Genomic DNA, 11,286 nt, shown 5'->3' with positions numbered 1-11,286 from the left:
ATCTTTACTTTTCAGAGAAAGTCCTGAAACTGTAACCATGAAGGCAACTGTATCCAGTAAAGTTCAGCATTTAAACGATTTGACCCAATTTTTAATCCCCTCGTATAGGCAAGGTACCAATCAGTTGATCGATTCTAGGTAGTTCCAACATGCTTATAATTTTTAAACATAAAGAGTTATTGGTCCAGTCTAAATTAGTCTGAGATAAGATAATGTCAGAAGTTGATTGCGATCCCCAATTTACCTATAGCTGAACACACACATCACATTCAGAATTGAGCCTAAGAGAGTGGAGAAATCAGGCAATCGAGGCTTACCGCGAGCTCGCCGGTCTGAAGGAGGTCGTCGATGGAGTCGTGGCGCGTGGTGAGGAGCACGGAGGCGAACCGGCTGGCGGGGGCCGGGGTGCCGGATCGGGGACATCGGCGTCGACCTCCGTGTTGTCGTAGAAGGAGCGAACGGCGGCCTCGAGGGCCCAGTTGTGGCCCTCGAGGAAGAAGGCCGCCTCGTCGGGGGTCGCCGAGGTGACGGCGCAGAACGACTCCACCAGAGACTGCGCCTCCGCGGCCGGGGGCGCGTGGGTGGCATCTCCGGCGGCCATCTCGGCTGCGGCGGCCGTGTGTCTGGCTTGGAAGGCTTTGGGAGGAAGCCTTCTTTTCGTGTTTGCCTCTCCCTTTTTACCGTGTCTCGTCGTTTGGGCCGACGCGCCGCGATTGGGCTTTGAGTTCGGAGAAGCAGTTGTTTGTTTAGCCCGTTAGTACCTTGAATTTGTTGGCAGACACAACTTTTAGTCCCACCTCGCCTTATTTAGTTCACATACACGGGAATAAAAGGACTGATCTGGCAACACTGTCGCTGGGCTTTGTCGCGTTAGCCTGTCACCCAAGCTCATTTGTGGGGGAGCAAAAGTTAGTCACAGATCTTGCTGGGCCTTGTGGCTCGGGGGCCTGTTACCCAAGAACATTTGTGGGGGAGCAAGAAGCAATCTGTGCACTAACTTTTTTAACATTCTACTACTATACATTTTAATGTGAATTTTTATGGTTTTGCTAAATTACATCTAGATGTGCCCTAAGTATTGCACATATAAGTTGGACGCGGATTTTTAGGACATAGTGGCAAGCGAGGATGTAATCCGGGCAGCCCATCCATGCTATGAGTTTAGCAATTAATATAGTGATTGAATGAATACCCGAATGATACGTCAGGTCAATTCGACAAATACACGTATATGTGTTGGTGGCTAGCCATCTTAAATGGAGCTGGATACACATGCATAACCATGCAAAAGACCGTTCTGCCATGTTAATCTGACGAGACCATTTAAAACGCTGGTCAACATGGTTTAAAGGTGTGTGTATTCGATACTTACGCCTTGAATGGCATTTAACAAGTGTGGCCTTGCCGTTTTGGTTTTGGTTTGTTTTGTCCAACTTCATTTTGCGTGTGTATAATTCTGGTGTACTGTTGTATTAGTTCATCAGAGTTATGCGTCCATGATAATGACGTCGTATTACCTAGCGCATGGTGGGATACCCCCCCCCCCTCCCAAGAATGAATGTAAACAACATACACACATGTGGTAAAAGAAATCATTCAAGGTAAGGTAACACAAAACAAGTCTTTGGTTCTAAAAATTAGGCATGATAGATTAATTAGCGCAGGCAACTGGAATACTCCTACACTGTACAACCTTCTTCAACCTACCAGCTGGGAAAAGATAGAACAAGAAGGTGACCATGGCATCAAGCTCCATCGCTCGCGAGGGCAAAACGTTTGCAGTTTGTTATGTTCACTAGTACTATATATAGTAAGACCTGTGAGAACATACCCAGCCATTACAATCGAGGCAGCAGATCAGGTGAGAGAACACCTTCGTTGTTCTGTACATGGATTAGAGCTGCTAAACTAATGTGTGACATACAGGAATAGCACATGAAGAGACTGCGAGAACCAGAGGAGGAGCTACGGGATGGAGAGGGGCTGGGGACAAAATGCAGACTAGTGTGCAGGTTGCCGTAGACATCTGCTCCAGATAAATGAGAGATTAACTCCTCTTGTCAGATTGGTGGGCCATGGTCAGTAATTCACTCTGGGAATACATTGTCTATATAGGAATACTTCACCCTGAGAAATGCATATACCTGGTGAGTGTATTACAATAGCACGAATCATGCGGGAACGGGCGGGCATGATAGCGACCTCGCGTGGTACCATGTCCACTCGTGATTTATTGATATAAGTCCTACGTTATTGATTTTAGGTGGAGATTCATGCGGGTATTTCTTCTTCTTCTTTATGTTTGATTGAGTCATTTAACTGTACAATATCAAGGCACATCTAGATGTGCCCTAAAGATGTATTTTCTTTTCAAACCATGGACTTCCAATATAATTTTTTATCTATTAAGCATGTATTTTTTTTCTTTACAAAGTATGTCCAAATTTTATGTTGCCCTCTGGCAAGATAAATATTAACTTTAATTCTCATTATAATGACGACTCAAATTTCTGCATGATGGTTTCCTTATCACGGCGGTGATTTATCATGTGTGAGACGAAAAGATCCATCAAATTAAGAGAGGACGGATGGAAGAAAGAGGACCCTTTGGCTAGGGTTTCTTCCACCTCCCGCCGGTGGCACTGTCGGCTATCTTGTCTCCTATGGTCTTAGGACCATGGAGGCGCGGTGGATCCTGGTCTTTACTGGTGGGAGGGCTTCATTTTTGCATGTTTTTTATTTTTGTTAGGGTTTCTGTCCTGCTTAGAGAGGCGAGGCGGCGGCTACTCTCTGAAGATGGAATAAGCTTCTCCCCACCTAGTCCCCGTCTCGGTGGTGTTTCTAACGTCGTCGGTGGGCGTGTGGAGGTTTATTTCTGGCGGATCTCGCGGGATTCGGTCAGCATTTATCTTCAGTGGATCCACGTGGATCCTGTCTTCGTACATCCGTCTTCATGTGTCTACAAGTTGGTTCCTTTCAATTTACGCTTCTTTTCATCAGCGACAATTGCTATTCTGGTGTGTTGGTCCTATGAGACCTTAGCACGACGACTTCTCAACTGTCTATTACAACAAGGCTTGCCCGGCTCCAATGAGGGAGGGGTGAAGACGGCGGCGCGTCTTCGATTCGCTCCAGTGATTGTAGTCGTTGCTAGGTGGACTACGGACATGGATGTATATTTTACTTCTGGTGTTCTTTATACTAACTTGTTTGATGAATAGATTGAAAGATTCCGCGCAGAAAAGGAATTAAGAGAGGACGAGCAATTTATGCATCGTGTTTGACTTCCACGCTTTAAGTTATTAGGCTCCACAATTTTCGCTTGCTTGATGTAGCATGGAGCTTTAATCTGGACAACCTAGTGAGTAATGCACTATTTTTTTGACTTGGAGTAATGCACTATATTGATTTGACTGGAGATGCTTCGATGAAATGTGTGTCATGCAATTCAGTTTACACTGGATGGGTTACAACGCATTTTGCCTTGTTACCTATTGCTCAAGATGCTAGGGAAACTCCAAATTTTGTAAATGCTCACCATCCTATAAGTACGAGAATTCCTTTTAAAACCGCACTTGGTAAAAGTATAAAGAAATAGCGCATTTTAAGAAGTTTCACGATCATTTTATCAATAAATACAAAACTATGCATTTTGGGATTCCAACAAAACATGAGTGCTCACTTGTTATCGATGCAATAATGTATAGATGGTGGTCCACAAACGTAGGGGGTCACAACACAAATTTATTGATTCAACACAAAAGGGCCAAAGAGTATTTAAAAACTTTAGCAGTTAGCATTTATGTTGTCAATTCAACCACATCTGAAACAAATGCTTGTTTCAAAGAATTATTACTAGCAATGACAACACGGTGAATGAAGTGGTGTATGTGGCAAAGCAGTATCACAGTAACAAAAAGACCCAACAACTGCCAAGTACAACTTTAAAGAGAGCAAAAATAGAATTAGACGTAAGCATCTGGATCGATATTTGGGACATTGCATGGATGATTTCTAAACAAAAATAATAATTCACTGGGGTCACACTAGCAAAGAAAAAAAGGGCATTAATCGCCACAAGAGCTATATCTCGCTTATAGCGAGATATGTGTTTTGCTCGCTTGAAGAAACTCCTTCACGCTATGTTTCAGGGCCGACCCATTTAGCGATTTGCTCGTTTCTTTTCCTCGCTCTCTTGGGACGATCGTTGTACTGGTTTTTGGTTAGGTTTTCTATGGTTATATTTTTCTGTTTTCTCTAGTTTTTCACGGTTTTCTATGTTCTTTTTTCGGGTTTAACTGTTTTTTTCTTTCTTTTTATGTAATTTCTTCCAGTTTTATTTCTTTCTTTTTCATGTTTTTTTTACTTTTCCCAATGGTTTTTTTCTTTGTTTCTTTCTGGGGTTTTGATGTTACCATTCTTTTTCAGTGGTTTTTTTCTGTTTTATGTCTTTTGCTTTTTTTTCATTATTTTTCCTTGTTTCTTACTTGGCTTTTTATTGGTTATTTCTTTGTTCAACACATGTCTACATTTTTCTAGTACACAATGTAAATTTTTAGCGTAGACGCAAAACATTTTGTTCATGCACATTGAACATTTTTCAGTACAAAATGTATGTTTCTGCAAATATAAGTTATACTTTTTTGTATACATGGCCAAGAAATTTCAAATAACAAGTGAACATTTTTATTGGCAATAAATATTTCTTTCACACATAGTGTACGCTTTCATATACATTAGGAACATTTTTATATACATGTTTAACATTTTTAAGGACACAATTTTTGAAAAAGATATATGGTTTTTTATGTCTACTTTTATTTCATGTATGTTGAACATTTTTATACACATTTAACATTTTTTGAATACATGATAAAATATTTTCTCATACACTGTTTTTTAATACATTTTCATTACATGACAAACAATTTTTTCTATACACATTTAAAATTATTTAAATGCTTGATTTACGTCTTTGAAATACTTTATTAACATTTTTTTAACGCTTGATTGGCATTTTTTTATTACACGTCAACTTTTTAACTACACATTATATATATTTTTATACATGATAAATTCAAATTTTGACGTATTTTTTAAATATATATTTTTAGGATATTTGGGAGTATCAAAAGCAAAAAACATGAAAAAAGAGGGGTTCTGGCCTCGCGCGCGCCTAGGCCAGCCCATCTTGCGGTCTCCCTATAAACGAGACCCCGACGCCTAAAGGCAACTCAACAAACCGGCGCACACCCCCTTGCGTCCTGGGCTTGGCCCATTTTATTGAACCTTCAAAAATATTGCACGTAGTGAGATTCAAAGTAGGAACCTCAATGTTTCCTTCCAAACACAGTAACCAACACGGACGGCTCACCTACTGCGCCTAGGCCGGCCCATCTCGCGCTCTCCCTATAAAAGAGACCCCGACGCCTAAAGGCAACTCAACAAACCGGCGCACACCCCCTTGCGTCCTGGGCTTGGCCCATTTTATTGAACCTTCAAAAATGTTGCAGGTAGTGAGATTCAAAGTAGGAACCTCAATGTTTCTTTCTGAAAACAGTAACCAACATAGACGGCTCACCTACTGTGCCTACTAATACTTCTTTTGTTTCACGTTCTGCACCTAGAACACATATGTTTTTTCGGTTTTGTTTCGCCAGTTTTTGTTCTTCTTTTCCATTTTGTCCATCTTTTTCTTTTCCATTTTCAAATTTTGTGAACTTTTTTTAAAATCATAAACTATTTCTTCAATTTGTGAATTTTTTTAAATGTATAAATGTTTTCCACATTCACAAATTCATTTCAGTTTTTCTTAAGTTTTTCAAATTTGTAGTTTTATCTAAAAATATATAAACTTTTGCATTTTCATGAACTTTCGTAAAATTCATGAACTTGTTTTCAAATATCATTAACTTTTTAAAATCCACACACTTACTAAAAATTGGTGAACTTTTTCAGATTCACGATTTTTTTGAATTCAGAAATTTTCTTCAAATCATGAACTTTTTTTTCAAAATTCATTAACTATTTTAAAATCTAGCACTTTATTAAATTAGAGAACTTCTTCCGAATCCACTTACATTGTTTCAAAATCTATGGGTTTATTTTTCAATATTTATGAACTTTTTAAAATGTCATGAACTCTTTTGAAATTCATGATTATATATTTCGAATTTCATGATTTTCTAAAATTTATAAAAAACTAAAAATGATTTTTTTCCAAACCATAAACTTTTTCTCGAATTCATGTAGTTTTATTCATAAAATTTCAAAAAGTTCATAGATTTTGAAAACCGCTAGCCATGTGGTACAGTAGATAAAAACCGCTGGACAAGTAGGACTGTAGTTTTTCCTTTTGTTTTTGAGGTATAAGTAATCCCTCTATCCCGACTTATTTGACACAGTCGGGACAGAGGAAGTAGTACACTAGATCATACTGTAAGTTTCTTTTAGGGAAAGGTTGTACTATAGGTAATAATAGAATTAAATCCAGCGAACTTGATAAAGCGAGCAGGCGCGAGAGGGAGGTGGCCCTATTGGGCTGCGGCCTACGAACAAAGCTAGCTAGTATCATCTATTCTTTTCGGCGCCTAAAGCGCCGCATAGGAGCTCTCAAACGGGACATGGGCACGCCCATCAATCGCCACGAGGACCCATCATATAGAAAGAACCATATGCTACTACAAAGTGGGCCAACCCATATCATCACTTTGTGTGAGTTTTGATATTTTTTTTAACACAAAGGATGCTTTTTTATTAACTTAAAAATGAAGCATCAAGTGGATACGAACATAATGAGCACGAGCATATGTCTGACCTCTACATAGTTAGGATGCACACAAGAAACATCAACGCACAAAAAAACTACTATTAGATGTACCACCCTCACCTGCATTGAAATGCTTCGACTATTATACATGTACTGAATATGAAATACCATCTCATATCCCATAAATTCATACCGAAATATGGAGCACAAAACATTTTTCTTCAGGAGAACAGCCGGTAGAAACAAAATAAAGAAAAGAGTTTTCTTTTTTTCACACACCTACTCTACAACTGATGTTGGCTTACAAGTTACAACCCGAGATTATAAACCTGCAATGCCAAGCGTCACGCACGCACGCACGAGGCTCTAAAGCACTCATCTAAACCTGTACATGCACCTTACATCCACCAGCAATCAACCCATAATAATTTACACGACCATCACACAAAATCGCTGCTAGCATACAAGTGCACACCACTCACGTGCCACCCGCGGGCACACACAAAAAACCCTATTCCTTCTCTTTCCACAAGGATCAAACGGGCGACAGCAAAAAAGCATGGAACGAAATCGAACCACCTGGCTGGGAAGGACGATGACATTCCTTGGCGTTCAGGAGAAACCGACAGTTTTCCCCAGCAGCCACAAGAAGAGCGTCCACTCAAGCATGAATATCGTGTGGAGGTACGACCGGTCCAGCGTGAACCCGAACACGGTGATGCCAGCCTTGTTGTTCTCCAGGTACGTCACTGTATGCAACAGCATTCTTCATCAGCCCCAAGATCATCTCATGGAGATTCGACGAAATGTATGATAACTGTCGATGATCATACGTACCTAGTGCCTGCCTCTTCTGGAAGGAAATCACGTGCGTGTGAGGCTGGAGGAACTTGGTGTTCTCCAGCATGTCCTCGTCGCCGGTCTCCTCGCTGGACTCGCAGTCGCTCTCGTCTTCAGGGTACTCTTCCAGCATGGAGTTCTGATTGGATCCGGGATCTATCTCGTCATCCGGGCCCGGCTCGATGGTGCAGCAGGCGTGCCACTTGGTGGTCTGGCCCGTGAGGGCCTGCGCCTGGTGAGTGATCTTGGCGGCACTGCTCAGGATTATGATGAGCCCGGACATGAGCACCACTGAACATAGCTGCAGAATTCAACATGAAGAAACATTAGTACCAGTGCCTGGAAATTCACTCTGTGCGTTCGGTTTATTCGGTTTACATGGTTCGGTTTGTACGGTTTTTCGGTTTGTACGGTATTAATACTTCGGTAAATACGGTATGAAATTAACATATGTTTCGGTTTCGGTATATACCAAATTATTTCGGTATGGTTTCGGTATATACCATAATAACCAAAAGTTGACGCGAATTTGAAAATGACGTTATAATAATTTTGCAAATTTATGACTAAAAACACATACTATTTTACACAAATACTATATAACTATATATGTAAGTATATATGTATGCATTGATTCATCTAGTGATGGTTATGGACGTGCTTAGCATTTTAAAAAGAGAAAAATGACTATTCTATTGATGATTATGGACATGCTTAGCATTTTAAAAAGAGAAACATGACTATGTTACAAGAAAAATTTATGTGCTTAGTAGGGAATTTGACTCATGTATAAGAAAAATGACAACTTGTATGGTTGTTCATCTCAAGAAATATAAATTTATTTTTTACTTCGGTTTATTCGGTTAACCGTTCGGTTTTTCGGTATATATCATAAAACCAAAGTTCAAATCGGTATGAAAAGTTCATACCATACCGAAACCAGAAACCATAAAAACCGTAAAATTGGTTCGGTTCGGTTTATTTTCGGTATGGTTTTTCGATTCGGTTTTCATATGCACAGAGTGACTGGAAATGTTGCTGAGTCTGTAGTGCTGAGACAATGTAAGAACTGTCCAAAAACTCTTAATTCTTTGACCCCTTTTCAGTTCAAAATGCCGAAAGTATACCGCATATATTTGTTTTAAGTCAAGCTGCTCCTAAGTAGCAGCTTATCCCACACAATAGTGCTGCCAAATAGCCAAAGTTACACTGAAACTAGAACTTACAATGATCTGCTAGATTTGTTAATGCTGTATAGGTCGCTGTTTGCGACTATGAAAATATCTGAAACTAAAGGAGCTCTGCACCTTCTATACACCGTTCCAACCCCCTTCGGTTTGAGATTACAATAAGGACTATCACTGATTCATGGCCCTACTCGCGCCTTCGAAAGATGGCGCGCCAATTAGCATTCAGAAATGAATGAAGTGCCATATTCAGGCCCAGCGACAGATCAACGGCCAGCAGAGTGAATCACACCTTGCTAGCTTCGCTGTTTCTCACATGATACTACTCCAGATCACTAAATTATAGACGTCAGCCAGCCCAATTATTGGATTTCTAGATAATCTCAGATAAAGTGTGATTCTTCTGAATAGCAGCTTATGTTGGCCTAAATACAGTGGTGCTGCCAGAATAGCTGGAGTGCCCCTGAAACTGAAACGGGAACTTCTAACCATATTAGATATTTTTTTTCTTTTGAATTGTAATCATATTATATTTGGTAATACAGTATAGAGGTTGCTGTTTGTGATTATGACAAAATCTGAAAACTACAAGAGCGCTACACCTTATATACACTGTTCCAACCCCCTTGGGTTTGTGATTTCAATAAGGCACTATCACTGATTTTTATGGCCCTACTTGTACCTTTACAAAGATGGCGCCTAAATTAGCATTCATAAATGAACGAAGTCCCATTTTCTGGCCCAGAGACAGATCGATCGCCAGCAGAGTGACTCACGTCACACCTTACTAGCTTCGCTGTTCCTCACATGATACTACTACCACTTAATTATAGACGTCAACCAGATTATGGGATTTCTATATAATCTGTCATTACTTAGAGGACAATGCAGCCTGTCCAGAAACCACCGAGCAAGTGTTTTTTTTTTCAGAGAAAGTCCTGAAAGTGTAACTATGAAGGCAACTGAATCCAGTAAAATTCAGCACATAACGATTTGACCACAATTCTTAATCCCCTCGTGTAGGCAAGGTACCAATCAATTGATCGATTCTACGCAGTTCCAACTTGCTTATAATTTTTAAACATAAAGAGTTATTGGCCGGTCTAAATTAGACTGAGATAAGATAATGTCAAGTTGATTGCGATCCCCAATTTTGCCTAGCTGAACACACACATCACATTCAGAATTGAGCCTAAGAGAGTGGAGAAATCAGGCAATCGAGGCTTACCGCGAGCTCGCCGGTGTGGAGGAGGTCGTCGATGGAGTCGTGGCGCGTGGTGAGGAGCACGGAGGCGAACTGGCTGGCGGTGCCGATGAGCAGCGCGGCGACGATGAACCTGCGGAAGCGGTGGCTGATGACCTTGAGCTGCTTGCGGATGTCGAGGTGCTCCCTGAGGACGCGCTCCACCCCCATCCTTCCTTCCTCCACCTCGACGAGCAGGGAGCCGGCGAAGTCCTCGAGGCGGAGGCCCTGGAGGTGGCAGATGAGGCGGAAGAGGACGCAGGTGAGGAGGTAGATGGCGCTGCGGTACATCCAGGAGGCCATCTCGAGGGAGCAGGCGAGGACGTCGCTGAGGAGGTCGTTGGCGAAGAAGGGGAGGCGGTCGGCGGAGGTGGCGTACCACCAGGCCTTGTAGGCGGCCTCGGCGGCGAAGCAGGGCGCGACGAGGGAGGCGAGGAGGCGGAAGGAGAAGGCGAGGCGCGCCGTGTAGTTGAGCCTGACGCGGTCGCTGTTGGTGCGGAGCTTGTCGAGGTAGAGCAGGCGGCGGAGGCCGATGCGGCGGAAGGAGGAGGAGAGGCAGAGGAAGCTGGCGCCGGAGGCGGCGGAGAGCGAGACCTGGACGACGGCGTCGAAGGGGCGGCGCGAGGGGCGGAAGGCGATGACGAAGTGCGCGGTGGCCGGGACGACCACGGCGAGGAGCAGGAAGAGCAGCCAGGACAGCGCGGCGCGGCCCGGGGCGGAGTGGTCCATGCACACCCACCGCAGGCACGACCGGAACCATTGCAGCTCGTCGTCCGCCCGCGACAGGGACCGCTGCATCGTCGCGCAGCCGCTGACGCTCTTCCGCACCTCCGGCAGCAGCGGCTCCCCCGACCCCACCGGCGACGCGCTGGGCCGCCGCCCCATCGGATCGATCGACGAACCGCCGCGGGACGGATTCGTCCCCGCTTGTGTCTGTTGTTTGCTTCAGAAGACGAGCTGTGCGCGTGGCGCTCCTTGGGTGGTGGCGGTGGAGTACAAGTGGAGGAGAGAGACGGAGGGGATCTTCTTTATATAAAGGCGACGGGAATTGGGATTGCTTGTGCTTGGGATCTTGGTATCTCTCTCTCTCGTGTCACGCTCTCGCGCAGGTGTGTGGGCGGGGTGGGGCAGGTCGGCGACGGAAGTGGTGGACGAGTTGGACGCTTCCGTTCCATGGGTGTGACCTGTCACCACCAAGAGAGCCGAACAGAAAGAAAGGTAAGTATTTACTTCGTTTCTAATATAAG

General features: G+C 43.1%; 1 protein-coding gene across 1 annotated transcript; it reads right to left on the bottom strand.

Moving 5' to 3' along the window:
- Positions 1-6,969: 6,969 nt before the first annotated feature.
- Positions 6,970-11,021, bottom strand: LOC119340512. The gene is made up of 3 exons (XM_037612433.1): positions 10,025-11,021; positions 7,607-7,910; positions 6,970-7,518 (listed from the first exon to the last, which is right to left on the bottom strand). Exons 1-3 carry the CDS (start codon positions 10,922-10,924, stop codon positions 7,382-7,384), a joined length of 1,341 nt encoding a protein of 446 aa, XP_037468330.1. The 5' UTR covers positions 10,925-11,021; the 3' UTR covers positions 6,970-7,381.
- Between the last annotated feature and the right edge of the window lie 265 nt (positions 11,022-11,286).

Source organism: Triticum dicoccoides, chromosome 7B (assembly GCF_002162155.2).
Source record: "Triticum dicoccoides isolate Atlit2015 ecotype Zavitan chromosome 7B, WEW_v2.0, whole genome shotgun sequence".
Lineage (NCBI taxonomy): Eukaryota > Viridiplantae > Streptophyta > Magnoliopsida > Poales > Poaceae > Triticum > Triticum dicoccoides.
Note: the sequence above shows the minus strand (reverse complement) of the source record. Positions and strands in the feature narration are given on the sequence as shown.